Below are 15332 nucleotides of genomic sequence, written 5' to 3'. Positions count from 1 at the left end.
TATTAAAGTGGAGCAGATTCAGGATGCTAAAGAATATAAAATTCCTCAGGGTTTTCCTGGACTATAAATTGAGGTGGGATAAATGGACTGAAGCTGTGAACAAAAAGGGTCAGCAAAGGCTATACTTTTTTAGGAAGATGGTGCTATTTAATATAAGCCTTCCATTGTTAAAAGTGTTTTGTAATTCTTTTATTGAAAGCGTTTTGACCTTTTGTATCAGATTTTCTGGTTTGGAAATGCTACAGTGGAACAAAAGAGTTCATGGAGGAAAGTCTTAAATATTGAGAGTAAATTTCTTGTTACCCCTATAGGCTTGGAACAAATGTAACAAACCATATGCCTTAGTAAAGCTATGAAAATTACATCTGATCATATGTACTTTTGTATGATGAGTTTGAGCTTTTGCCTTCAGGACGAAGATTCAGGATGCTGATGTTTCTTTAAAACTGTGGTATTTTTTTACCACAAGCAGTGAAATGCCTAAATGAAAGAGATAGCGTTTCCCCCCCTTCATATTTACTGCTTTTGTTGTTATGTCATACTGTTTTCTATGTGAAACAGATGTTGAAACCCACTGAAACTGAATTTCCGCAAGGGCATAAACAAAAGTACTATTACTAGCCTACTTCATTACACCTCAGTAGCTGCAATGGCACTAAAAGTGTTTCTAAATCAACAATGAGACTGAGAATAAAATATCTCCCTCACATTACTGCTTGATGTTTAAAAGAAATCACTTTTTAACCAAGGTCTCTTGGCACCTTTTTAATAATTTAGCACGCAGGGGTAATCCAGTGCTTATAGTGTTTGAATCAACCGTTAATTCACATAAGTATGAGCCAGACAGGAATGGAATTTGAAAATGTGACTTTCCAAAGAGACAATATTGCCCCCTTATGGTTTTGAAAGTTATAGCAACTCAAGCAATACCACCAGTGAATTTGAACCTGATGAAGAACAGAGATTAAACTACATAAAACACATAAATAAATACAAAATCGAATCATATATGTTTCAAATATTATAATATGGGAGTTTCAGGTTCAGTTCTGGCACCCTCTGCCTCTATGCTGACAATGAGAAATAATGAGAATATTTGCTGCATACTAAAAAAAGAACTGTGTATTATGCAAAAATGTTTCAAATGGTAGTATGATGCAGAGATGAGATATATTTCTTTATCGGAACAGATTTTGAGAAAGTGAGCATTACATTGCTTGCTCACCAATGGATGCTCTGCAGTGAATGGGTGCCATCAGAATGAGAGTCCAAACAGCTGATAAAAGCATCACAATAATCCACAAGAAATCCACACGACCCCAGTCCATCAATTAAATGTCTTGTGATGCAAAAAGCTGCACGTTTGTAAGAAACAAATCCATCATTAAGATGTGTTTAACTTCAAACCGTTGCTTCCTCTATCCATTATATTGTTTTCTCCAGTGAAAAAGTCTTCTAATCTGAATCAGGAGAGAAATATGCACAGATCAAAGGCAGTTTACAAGCAAAAACTATTCTAAACAAATAAGTTAGTGGATTTTGATTTAGGAGGACAGCAGAGGATGGACTTTTTTTACACTAGAGGAAGCATTATTATGGAATTATGGACTCTATTTTGGCCAGAAGCGATGCGTTTGAAGATAAAATGCTTTAATAATGGATTTGTAACTTACAAACATGCATCTTTTCACTTCACATGATGTTAATTGATGGACTATAGCATCATGTGGGTTACGTGGGGATTATTGTGATGTTTTTATCTCTCATTCTGATGGCACCCATTCACTGCAGAGGATCCACTGATGAGCAAGTCATGTAATGCTCAATTTCTCTCTGTTCTAATGATGTAAAAAACTCATCTACATCTAGAATGGCCTCTTTCTATGTGCATACTATGCACAGCAAACACACATGTAATACAGAACATTTATAGTATGTAATACAAACAAAAAATATTACTGTAAAAACAGTAATATTGCAAAATATTATTACAATTTAAAATAACTCTTTTCTGTTTTAGTATATGTAATTTATTCCTGTGATGCAAAGCTGAATTTTCAGCATCCATTACTCCAGTCTTCAGTGTCACGTGATCCTTCAGAAATCATTCTAATATGCTTATTTGGTGCACAAGAATCATTTTTATGATTATCAATGTGGAAACAGTTGTGATGCATAATCTTTTTGTAAAAACGGATCAATAGTTTCAGCATTCTTTGATAAGTGACGTTCAAAAGATCACCTTTTATTTGTAATGTTTTTATGTTTTTTTTTTTGTTTGTTTTTTTTTTACAAACCTTACTGACCTCAGACTTTTGAACAGTAGTGCACATACTAAGGGAATGGTAGGAGAAGTATAATAGTAAGTCAAACACAGCCCAAATGAGTGATCTCTTCCAACAAAGCTGATTCTCAGCAATCTCTGACACCAGTCCATCAGTTCTTCTCAGAGGGGGGAACTGAGGTCAAGTCCATACATAGAGCCGAACAAATACTTCTAGGCATCACTGTTTGCAAGCCGTCGTGATACAGCCGTGTTACACTAGAAGCGGAGCGGGTGCCCTCCTCAGGTGAAATCTTTGATCAGTCCGCCACCTAGTGAGACATCCCGCAGTACAGCTAGCTTTGGAAGCCTTCTCACTGAATTTAAGCCTCTGGAAAAACAGATTCCAATACAAGCTCTGACAAAGCTTTTGAAGATAAAAGCCTCTTCTGACCCTTTGATAACCAGCCCAGGGCTTACAGTGGACTAGCTGGATGCCTTTGAATTACATTACACATTTTTCCCTTTTTCTTCCTAATGCTAGCTGGGCCTTTTAAAGAGGAAAAGGGAGAGAGAATTAAATTGACATTAGAGCTACAAAGAGCACAAAGCATCAATTACACTTGTAATGAAGCATGTAACAATAGGGTAGATAAGCAGTTGTGTGGGACAGGGTGCTTGCCTAATCGTCCATATTGATTCCACTAAACAAGAGGTCAGATTGCATTTGCATACTCGCAGTTCGCACCGTTATTTTTCCCGCAATGCAAAAGGACACAAATGAAGTTCAAACAGGACCTGCTACAGGCATATCTGAATATAAAATGCCACGCCACAATAATAAAGACTTTAACAGTGGCCTGACAGTGGATTCATATTGGCGTGCGACTGTGAAATCAAATTACCTTTGATACTGTGGAATATTGCACATGCAAAATGTATTCATGAGATGCAAGCCGCTGCTGGCTTTTTTACATTCAGACTGGGGAAATTAAGAACCACCTGACCACATACAGTACACAGGGAAGAAGTATTGTGAGCTGAATGAAATATAAATGCAAATGTAAGTATGCATAGTTTACCTGCTGAGACTCGGTATGAAAGAACAGTCAGAGGGAACTTTTTACATGTGAAGCAAAGATAAATATGGCTAGGTAGAGGCGTCCCTGAGGCAGATTAGCACTGACACAGCGCACGTCGATTTTTAATGCCTTGATGATGTGCCTTTGGAAAGCAAGGACTACAGGGAGAACCTGTGACAAGGCTTGAGCCAATTAAGGGTGTTTGTGTGTGAATGCCAGCGCCTGTCATATTCAGAGGAGGAAAGTGGGTCAGCACTTTTCAACACCTCTAAAAAAGAGAACGCAAGCGTGAAAACTTTTCCTGCACAAAAAATATGAGACCTTGTGGAGCAACAAGGATTCGTTTAGGGTGTTAAACGCATAAGTTACAAACAGTGCATTATTATGCAAACATAATTCTGCACAGAGATATTTGTGTACAACTACATGACTAAAACAGGTTCCTAAGAGATATCACCAATTCTATGTTTTGTAGCCAATCAAAAACTGTGAATCTCGGTTAGAGAGCATATTCTTGAAGTTTGCACAATGGCAGAAGTTAGCAAAGATGGCTGAAATCATTTACAGCATCTTTGTACGGAACTGCGCTAGTCGACTACTCGTTCTTGACCAACCACAAAATGAAATGCATTTTCCCATTAAATGCCTTGCTTAAACTGCCGTTATAACTGAATGTATTGTGTGGTGCTGTGGATGTGTGATGTGGAGGTAATGGAATGTGCTTTCAGGCACATCCAAGTGTAACATTATTTTGATTCTTATTGGTATATGTGGCTATTGTTAAAATTGTGCATCCCACTGGAGGATGACGAAAAGAAAATGACAGAAAGAAAATACAAAGCACTACGAACACTCAGTTGCTTATCAAAGCAGCATCAAATGTAGCGACAGAGCACATTGTGTTCATAGCTGGCCTTGTTGTTAAGACTTTCAACAGTTGATTTTCTTTTTTTTAATAATAAAAACATAAAAAAATATGAAAATAAAATGCGATATCCTTTATACAGATGTGCATTACTTTAATGGCTTCTTTTCCAAACTGGATTCCATGTAAGTTCAGAGTGCAAATACATACGTATATATATTTTTTTAATGAATTATAATTCAATCTTTTTTTGCATATTGTTCATGTACATAACATTTTAATTTCTCATAATGTGACTTTTATATCTCACAATCAATGTGATTATTAAATTTGCTATTTAAATGTAAAATTATTATATTTAATATATACAATGTTTTCCCATTTCCCATGAATAAATATATAAATATGAAGTAAAAATAATATTTTAAATGTTTCAATTATCTAGTTCTGAATAAAACAAAATATAATTTTTTTACTATAAACTACTTCTTTTTTCAGTAGTTTCAAAATATAAGGTAAACATACAGTTTTTCACTAGTAAAATCTTATAAATTATTTATCTTATGACTTACTATTTAAGCTGACAAGCAATATCTGGTTTGCATTAAGGAGAAATGGCAGAAACAATGTATCAGGCCATGCTTTTTGTACCATCTACTTAAACTAGACCCTATCAAATATTTAAAGGGGTCTGCTGAAGATGCTGTGCTCACTGAAAGCAGCCTCACCCCAGCCATTTCAGTCCATGATCCACACATCTCTGCAAAAAGAGCAGGCTCTCAGTTTCATGATAGATGGATCACTCATCCTACACAAGACCAAGACCTGCATGAATTAATATCTTCACCCCTGTCTCATTTCCTCTCCGTCTGCCGCTACAGAATATGACCTCATCCTCCCGTTAGTCAGTCTGATGCGGAGAGAAGACAAAAGATGGTTATGAAGAGTGCAGAAGGTGGTTTTTCCCCTCCATAAATCTGACTTATAGGGTGCCTACGTTATGGATTGTGATTGTTTACTTCCATCCATAGTTGAGCAATGCTGATCCAGGCATTTCAGAGAACAGGAAGCCTTTAGCTTGCTTGATGTCTATTGCCCATAGCTAGGTTATGTCGAAATCAAAATGTTACTGCCAATGTTGAGTCAATCATACAGTATGTCTTCACTGAGCTGCACAGAATGAATTCTCTGCAGTGCTTCACCTCAGATGTCAAAAACTGACAGACCTGTCATGCAATGACAATAAGATGTTTTAGGAACAATATTCAATTATAAGTAAAAATCCTGACTGAACTTAAAGTGTCAAATTGTCATGACATAAAACCTGCCATACTTGTACAATTATCTATTTAGATCAAGCAATTTAAAAAAAAGTTATTTACATGGTTTTAAACTTTTTGAAAAAATACTCATCACATAACTGTTTAATTAAAAATACATCAAAAAAGACACACAGACCTCACTGAATGAAGCACAACAAGGCTAATATCAGCTAGCTTAAGCCCAAAGAACAAACACATCTTGACATCGCAAGACAGTTAGTGACTAAATGTGACAACAAAATCAACAACAACCTACATAAAGCTAGAAAATAGTCAAACAATACAGGCATATTAATTATTCATGCCATGATGCATGCTGGGAAGAGGCCTATCTGAACTGAATAAAAATCCATTAATCCAACTGACAGGCTTGTTGGTTTGACTAAACAATGTGTTTCTTTCTTCCTCTATTTATTTGAAAGAAACTAATACTTTTATTCAGCAAAGATGCATTAAAATGATCAAAAGTGACATTAAAGACAATAATAATGTTACAAATTATTTCAAATAGATGCTGTTCTTTTGAACAAAACCCTGAAAGTGCTATTTCAACAAAATATTAGTGGAGCAAACTTTTTTTACATTATTATATAATAAGAAATGTTCTTTTATCACCAAATCAGTGTATATTTAAATGTGTGTTAAATTTTTATTTTATGCCACTAAAATAAATATAATTTACACTTTAGATCCATAACTACCCAACTATTTGATCATAAAGGAAAAGACATTTACCTGTTAATCAACAGTTCTGAGTTTGCATCTTTGACCCTTAGGCTTCTGAATGTTCCTCTCATTGCAGTAATACCTTTAATCATTTTAAATCAGCGAGAAAGTTTTCCCCAGCTCTGCCTCAGATGTCTAAATCAAGCATTGCCTGGAGGGAGCCCAAAGTGTGACTGATCATAAATAAGCTTTAGTCTATTACATATCACCAAGCAAAGCCACATGGCTGCTGACATCAGAACTCATGGCGGTGTCCTCATTTTGCTAAATCTTACTTAAATTAAACCCCTTTTGTCACACCTCTCAATCCCTGTGTGTCAACACAAGCTGAATTGTTTGCTAATATCTGCCATTTTGCAAGCAAATGATGCTAGCACCAGTGGCACCTCCAAGTCATGAAATTACCAAAAAGGTGATTAAAGCTGCAAACTGTGCACGCATACACAGCACACAAGAACGTCGCTCAAATGCATGTACTAAAATATCAAACATATGCAATGTGAGATCACAATATACGACACAAGCAGATATGTATTTTTTATTTGTAATTTAATGCACAAATAAATGTGAGCGCAATGCACTGATACTATAAAATATGAGAAAATGAAACCATTTAAATGCATGAAATAACTCATTATACAGGTGCATCTCAATAAATTTGAATGTCGTGGAAAAGTTTATTTCAGTAATTCAACTCAAATTGTGAAAATAAATTAAATGCACACAGACTGAAGTAGTTTAATTCTTTGGTTCTTTAAATTTTAACAGTTAGCCAGTGTTTACCATTCATTGATTAGATATGATGACCAGCCCATAATTCTTCCGCCACAGTTTTAAATGTTGTCTGTCACTCACAAGGTCCCTCAGACTTTTGTGTCACACAGACAGAGAGGCATGCACACAAACCAGTGATGCAGTGTTTGCCGACAGAAACAGCTTTTATTTAGTAGAAAATATTTTCAGTACTGCCCATGAGTTCAAGGTCTTGCTTTCCCGATGAAGGATAGTCTTTCTTCTCATCTAACATACTCTGTGCAGCAAAAAAACATATACTGTAACAACAGAAGTTATGCGTTAAAAATCTATTACTATTACTTCAAATAAATATGAGGGTACTTGCAGGTGAATTGCAGAACAACTTTTTTTTCTATTTTGCTCTATACAGAGAAGAGTAATACTGAAGTTTTGAAGCCTATAACTTGATATGCTCCCATAAATAATTAATAGTAAGGCCAAAAAAAAATTGTCTGCCATTGGATTTAGACATGCAACATGTATTGTGCCAGCGCCACCCTAATATTTTTACTGGCCCCTTTTGGCCACCCCATAAAAAAAAATCCTGAAGGCGCCAATGAGCAGCACCCTTCGCTGAGGGATGAGGCAGACCAAGCAAAGATAAAGCTTGAGCCTTGAGTCAAATGAAAGTCAAAGCATATAACATTCAACACAGTTTTCATAATACATCTAAGAAGAGCATGTAGAATATTCCACCCATACTCTTTAATACGTCCCAGTCCTACAGGATTAGCCAATAGCATTTGATAATGAGAAAAACCATGTCTACCCTAGTCTATGTCAGGAGACTCATCACTATTGAGCAGTAAAATGTACTGTTTTAATATTCAAGTCACGTCTTGCACACAGATGGTAGAGCAGTGTGTGTCTAAGGCTGAAACAGATAATAACAGTGTTAACTGAGCAACCTCTACATGATAACACACGAAACAAAAGAGCAATAATGTGTCTATTTAGCAAATGCGTGTGGTTTTCCAACCAACCAACAAGCCCACTGGATGGAAAATTTTCAGAAAGTGTGCCATTCTTAAAGGTAACATCAACCAAAATCGCATTTTATAATTCATGCTTGAGGTAGTGAATGATTTATTAAATGTTTGACACCCATTTTGTCATGAATGTTCATGCTGAGAATGAAAAAGTCATGTAGGCAGCCCTCAAGCTTTGACATATGTTTCTGCACTTTTTTTTTTTTTTTTGTTCACTTGAAAAGCTACAGTGGGATTTTTGAAATACAATAAAAGATGAAAAAGGTACTCACTCCAATATGGTGTCCACACAATGAACTGAACTTCGAAATGACTGCTTTACCCGGTCAAAAGTTTGGCCTCAGTATACTTACTGACTTATTTATTTTCATTATTTTGTGTATTTGGTGTAACAGAATATGTTGACATGCTTTAATGTTCCAAAAACATTTCTGTAGGTCCTCTATGCCCCACCTCTCCCAAATGTGTTGTTTTCTACAAAGTCCCTCCTTCCCACAAGCGCAGTCTGCTCCGATTGGCCAACTAACCCAGTGCATTGTGATTGGCCGAACACCGCAAGCACTCGTCAGAAATGTAATGATCCTTTTCATAATCATGAGCTTCATCTTTCAAAATAAATGTGTTTGCAGTAAACAAGCCATGGACGGTTAAGATAGCTGACTCTGTGATGTGATCCTGTCTCTCTCTCTCACATACACACACACACACACACACATGCGTGATGCGCAAAACTCTGCATATGAACATTCAATAGCAAATACTTAAACTAATAACAAAACATACTTACAGTAGCTGATTCAGAAGAACTAGATTGTCGTAGCAAAGTCAGAATTACCTCTCCTAGGTTCACAAAACGGTCATCCATTAAATGCGTTGCTGTTCTGTTGAAAGTAATCTTAAAGATTCCTAAATGCATCTACTTTCAGAAAGACAAATAAAGTGCTTTTGCTTTCGCCTAGAAACACACAGCATCTCCCTGACACAGTTGCTTCAACACTAACTGTGGTTACTAAAACAACGCCTTCTTTCTTTGCGTGAACATTTGGGCAGCATTACACAAATATTTCCACATAGTGATGTAGACATGTGGGGGCGTGTTTGAATGAGGGTGTGGCAGAGTCTTAACTTTGATAAAGAATATTTCTTTGGATTTGAGACTTTAGTCTTTGCAACTTTACAGATCTTCTTTGAGCACCAAGAGCTTGTAACACTCCAAAGAGAAAGAAAAAAATTAAAACGCATCATATGACCCCTTCGAGAAATAAATACAATTTTAAACTATATGAAAATAAAAAAAGAGATATTTTAAAATGTAGTACTATTTCACAATAGTATTATTTAACTATATATTTACACAAAAATAGCAGTCATGGTCAATATAAGAGATATGTAGGTATATATAAAAATATATAAATGCTAGATAAATAAGGTTAGAAATAACGCAGTAGAGGGTTAGATATACAGTTAATCCAATGTAAAGGCAGAGATACCAATTAAACTGAGATTAAAATGATTTTCTTCCTGGAGAGGAGAGAGCAGCATAAACTGCTGTTGCAGATGTTAAAGCGGATGCTTGGCTACTAAAGTATGACAGAAACCTAATCTCAAAATAAGTCCTTCTACAAATTCTACTACAAAGTTCTTGTACAATAAAGACAGGAGAAAGTGCTACAGCATTTCCCAAATGTGTAAATTCAGAAAGGTGAGAAATTGACCCTTGTGTAAAAAGTTCTACAGCACACAGACTACAGCGAGCAAAATAAGCGAGAGAGAGAGAGAGAGAGAGAGATGGAGAGAATGACGGGGAGGCTGGGGAGGATCTGATAATATTAAGCAGTCTTCAAGTTACATGATGAAAATGAAATATGTGGATTTAAACCCACATTCTGGATGATGTGTCAAATTTGCAAAATAAATAAATTAAAAATACGACGCACTTGCCACAGACATATTATGAGATCCCTTTGAAGTGGTTTCAGAAGAAAACAAATTTGCATGCAGGAAGTTCTTTAGCTGCTCAAGACTTGCCAGCTGCCTCTGTCAAAATATATTCCCTCAGATGTAAACACTATTCAGAGCAGTTCAGAACATCATGTGTAGGGACTGATATCCAAAGCAATTTTAGGCTCCAAAGTAACCCGTCAATTGGAGAAAACTGGCATGGCCCACAATCACACCTAACCTCACGATAAACAGCATCAGGCAAATCCACACAGCCTCATGCGCTACATCATTTCCCAACTTATTCCTTATAGAAACTCTCCAGGGGAAATGTTGTGGGTACTTTTTGAAGTTTAGAGGGAGTTACATCACTTTTCTTATTATAAGTGAAATAGTTCAGAAATCTCCAAACTCCAAAGCTTAAATTCAAACAAAACTGGCCCCTGCTTAAAATTCATGAGAACGCTCTAATCAACGCGCGCTGCCTGTAAGCTAAGCCTTTTCTGCACTAACGGCTGCATTGCCACTTAAAACCAGTTTCTTTCAAACAGACTTAGAAGAAAAATGGATTTCTGTCCAATTGTGAACACCAAAGTTCTTGGAATTAATATTTGCAGCATTCTATCAGCAAATTCACACTGGTACAAAAGGCTACCCTACAAAACTTGGCAGGCCTATCGTTACAACTATAGCCTATTGATTCAATAATAGATTTTAAGAAAGATAATCTCTCAAATTAGCCATCTATTGACCCAGATGGAGTGATTGTTGGGCCTCGTGAGTTGATAAAGATTTGTCAGCCAACCTACGACATAACCACTGCAAAGAAAATGGTTCAATCTTTTGCATCAAAAACTATCAGCAGTGTTGCAAGTAACATTCTGTTGGGAGCGACATATGCGCGATAATAACGTGAGAGTCTGTGAGCATCTAATGTCCCATGAAAATATGCCTGAAAACATATGGGAGAAATAGTCATAGATCATTATGCAAGCAATGTAGCAGTGTGCAACTGCTAATATTGCAACTAACAACTTGCTAGTGGCAGAGACTACTAATTTTCAAATATGTAAAATATAACAAAAAACTAGCTTTTTATACACAGTGGATCTACTGTATTTGGACAATAGATGGAAAAACAGACTAAAATATCTAAAATATAAGTATTATCTGCAAATAAATAATAAATACCCAATGACCAAGCAAGATAGAAAGAAATTATTATATATTTGATATAGATAATTAAAATTATAAATAAGAATGTTAATATATAATGCTATTTTGGCAAAAGCAAAACTTGGCAAAACTTGCCAAGAATTGAATTGAATTGAACTGAAATTGAATTATTTCTGTGCTTGTAGGTCAAGTATTCAAGCATTCCAGAGAGATGTTAAATATATATGTGTGAGGTCATATGTCTGTATGCAGCATCAAGGCTTATTTTCACAGAAATAACTTCTCAATCAAACATGAAGTGTGGAAAAGAGGCCATCACATCCTGAGACGCCGTGTAACTCCGTCTGGCCCTACAGATCCCTATTAGAGTCACTGGTGCTGCAAATTGTGCCATCGCTAACATCTGCAGACACACACAAATGAGCTCACACTTGCAGCCTCGTCCAGCATTGTCCCTTATGTCAGCCAAAACAGTGTGTGTGCCGGCGGGTGAGTGCATAGACTTGGATCTCAGCCATACTCATGCATACCCATTTAAACACCAACACAGAACATAAAAGCATTGGCGCCTCATGAACTGCGCCGTGGATCATTTTGCATCACTTGAAGATGATCTTTCAAAACACTTATGGGAGCAAACACAGGGCCATTTGATCAGTGTTAACAGAGTAAATTTTTCGAGGCAAAAGTGCCAAAAAAGCACCACATCGTCTTTTAGAAGATATTCATGCAAATTAGATTGAAAAAAAAATTAAGATAAAAAGACGTCTCAAATCAGTTCATTGTTTATAAAGGCAGAAACATCAGAAAAATCTAGGTCCATCGTGTCCACAGGGAATGACACATCAGAATGTTTCGAAACTACAAAATCTCATCATTATGGATGATACAGAATGTCGGAACCGCAGAGGTTCAAATATTGCAGAGGAGTTTCATCTTCAGGCACTTCACAAACACAAATTCAGTAAAGAGGCTTTCAGCGCTCCTAAAGCCACACGCAGAATATTAATCATGGCAATGTCACACACTCTGCAGACACTAATACATCCCTGCCTACCGAACAGCTAATGAGTTCACAGAAATAAAGCAAACAAAGGGCGTTATTTATAAAAGTTTTCTTCTATTTCAGGAGAGCAAATAGAGAGAGAGACACTTTTATCAAAGCACGCCCAACACTCTCAATCCATCCTGTTTCTCCAATGCCGATCTCAAAACACATCAAATGTCGAAAAAACATGAGGTACTTTAAGTAAACATGAATTTAAAATTAGATTCTAGTGGTTTAAAATGCAAAACCCAGCAACTCACCCAGAGGAAGGTAATTTCAGGACATTTCCATACAAAAAATAAAATTAAAAAAACTGTGTACGGTCTAAAGAGGAGACAACTAAAATCACAGAGTTAAAACTCAATGACACTGGCTGATATTTATATAATATATAAACTCAGGATGACATTCTCCAGAGTTGCTGTAAATGCATGCTTTTTCAAACTCTGCCCCAGAAGAACTGGGTAATCGTGTTTTTCAATGGGAACTCGACAGCATGGCGTATCTCTGCTAATTGGCATGTCAATGTGTAGAGACGTCGAATTAAGCATCAAATTAAAATCTGCTTGGATTGCCATTAACGCTAGTATCTCGGTCATTTACAAACAGCTGTTTGAGTAATTGCATCCTGCAGCAAGTCTTCTTAATTCAATTGCTTCACTGACATCTAAGCTGCAACTTTGATATGAGAATAAAATCTGCTAAAATATATATTATATTGATATAAGTTAGAGATGTCTGCGAAAACATTATGAAATTACACTAAATAATTTTATCAAAGATAGTATGTTAGCAATCATTACTTGACATTGTTAAATGTAATTTTAACACAGTACAATAATTCCTTCACAGCTTTATAAAGATTGCCCAAAGGCACTGATGAATTATTAAAACTAAATAAAAGAATTACTATAACAGTCCTTTATTAGTAAAATCAATTAAAATATGTAAATATTATTTACAAATTTACATTTTATTTTAATGGCACAACAGAGTGTGTGATCAGTTTATATTTTGGCAAGTAAAATCATACAATGTATATATATATTAAATCTCAAATATTAAAGATTTTATATATTAATAAGTCTATATAACATATATATACTAATTTTAAATATGTTAACATGGGTTTCATTTCAAGTTATGTATTGTCATGCGTTAATTTTTCAGTAGTTTCCATCTGTGGTCATTTTAAATTAAGATGAGGACCGGAAATATTTTGGTACACTTTTACGAGCCACTTCCCCACAAAATCTGTATCAAGTCATTAGATGCAGAAGTACAATCTGTGAGACATAAGTTCTGATGCGGCATCTATTCATAGCACTGAAACTTTTTTTTTTTTTTTTTGTAAGACAATATTCATAATTCATCAATGCTTAGGAGTACAATATTTATAAAACTGTCAAGGAATTAGTCCACTGTTTCAGAATTACACTGGTGAGGTTCACTCTACCCTGCAAAAACAATCTGAGTTAGTTTCCCAACACAACTTTCATGTTCCCCTTTCAGCCCCAGGCCTCATGACTGACTTATTAAGATCACTACATCCATAAGCAAGATGAGACACACACACACACACACACACACACACAGACACATTTCTTGACTGTGTGCAGCTCATTAGCAGCTGAAAGCAGCAGGGGAAAAAAGATGATTTTCTCTCTGCATGCTGAGTGCCTAAACCAAGAGATCAGGATTTGCAGTGGACCATGGTCCCGCCAGCAGAGCTTTTACAGAACATAAGCAAGCACTCAGCCGAGACTTCACCATTTCATATTCAAGGCTTGCAAACTGGCAAAACCTCGCAAAGCACGTGTTTTTCGGCCCAAATGGGACAGATCTCAGGTACTTACTAGCTTGCATCAGCTGTCCTTGGCGGCCGAAGACCTGGGAAAAGGTGGTTGGAGTACAAGTGAGAGTGTTCTCCATGGTTGGGATGTCCCACTAGGCTTCGGAATAACACGGCAAGCAGAAAAGCACCGGTTTGTTGTCCGTCCCCTTTGAGAACAGAAGCTGGAGCAATGTTGCAGCAGTATAAGAATAGCAGAGGTTCCTGCACAGGACGGAAAGAAATAGCCTCAATCACACGCAAGATAATGAGGGAGTGTGTCTGTGTGTGCATCAAGGAGAATGAGTGAGAGTGTGTGCGGAGAGCGAGCTTGAAAGAGAGAGAGAGAATCAGAGCAATGATGTCTTGCCTTTTCCTGCAGCTCTGTGACCATGTGTTGAGGTTGTGCCCCGCTGACAGGTTTCTCCAGCCTGAGAGCAGCGGTCTGAAGCTCCTGGTCCAGGGTAATCTGTCCTGAAACCTTCGCTTCGCTCAGGGTGGACTGGCGTTTGTTGTGCTTTGATCGGGTGCGTGTGCCCTCTTCTCTCCTCCCTCTGCCTCGGCTCTACCCCTCCCTTTCATTTCTTGCGTTCTCTTCTCTCTCCCTTCAACTCCACGATCTGTTTCGTAAGAAGCGCTGCTGCAGGGAAATGATTTTTTATGTGCAAATTTTGCAGCTCTGCTTTTTAATTCCTCCCCCTGTGGAGGAGCGAGGAGAGGTTGCAAAGGATAGTTCATTTTGGGTAACTCACCCAAAAGCGGTAAAATATCAATTGGTATACAATGAGAAAAATTAAAAGGTGGGATCTTGGGATGTACTGACCTACAGTGACCCCCCAAAAAGTATTTAGAGACTTAAAAATGTACAAATGTCTGCCTTACATAACAAAATATCAGTCCTGGTTGGAAATATATAATGCATCCACTAAAATGACATTAATAAAGGGAAAAAAGTACAGCATTATCTATTTTCAGATGTCGCTCAGTTTGATATTTTATATTTGATGCAACACCATTATCATTTCTAGGTCTTTGCCGTCACACTTTATAATGTTCACATTTTCCAAATAATAAATTCCAATCCATTGTAGATAATATACAGTATATGCACATGCTTTATTTTACATTTCATTCTTCTCTTTGGCTTGAAACATTTCAGCAGTCATTTTTAGCCGTTTCCCCATTTGTCAGATTTTCCTATGAAAGTTTTGTCACATCAGTGTGATTGTTGAATCCGCTCTCTGCCATAAGATCATGAAAGATCTTCAAGTGTAGTCATATCCTCCTGTTTTAA

General features: G+C 36.6%; 1 protein-coding gene across 5 annotated transcripts in view; it reads right to left on the bottom strand.

Moving 5' to 3' along the window:
• The window catches only part of LOC128022286 (kazrin), a 161715-nt gene extending 147112 nt beyond the window's left edge, over positions 1–14603 (bottom strand). The window contains exon 1 of one of the 5 annotated variants that reach the window (XR_008185895.1): positions 14064–14255. Coding sequence is in view for 4 of the 5 variants with exons in the window: in XM_052609664.1 (XP_052465624.1) it covers positions 14064–14332 (269 nt within the window). In the remaining variant the exon portion in view is untranslated. Of the gene's footprint in view, positions 1–14063 lie in introns of all 5 variants that reach the window. The other 4 variants (XM_052609664.1, XM_052609663.1, XM_052609668.1 and 1 more) reach the window with 4 other exon arrangements.
• Positions 14604–15332: the final 729 nt, after the last annotated feature.

This window comes from Carassius gibelio, chromosome A11 (assembly GCF_023724105.1).
Source record: "Carassius gibelio isolate Cgi1373 ecotype wild population from Czech Republic chromosome A11, carGib1.2-hapl.c, whole genome shotgun sequence".
Lineage (NCBI taxonomy): Eukaryota > Metazoa > Chordata > Actinopteri > Cypriniformes > Cyprinidae > Carassius > Carassius gibelio.
The sequence above is the reverse complement of the archived record's forward strand: the minus strand, read 5'-3'. Positions and strand labels throughout refer to the sequence as shown.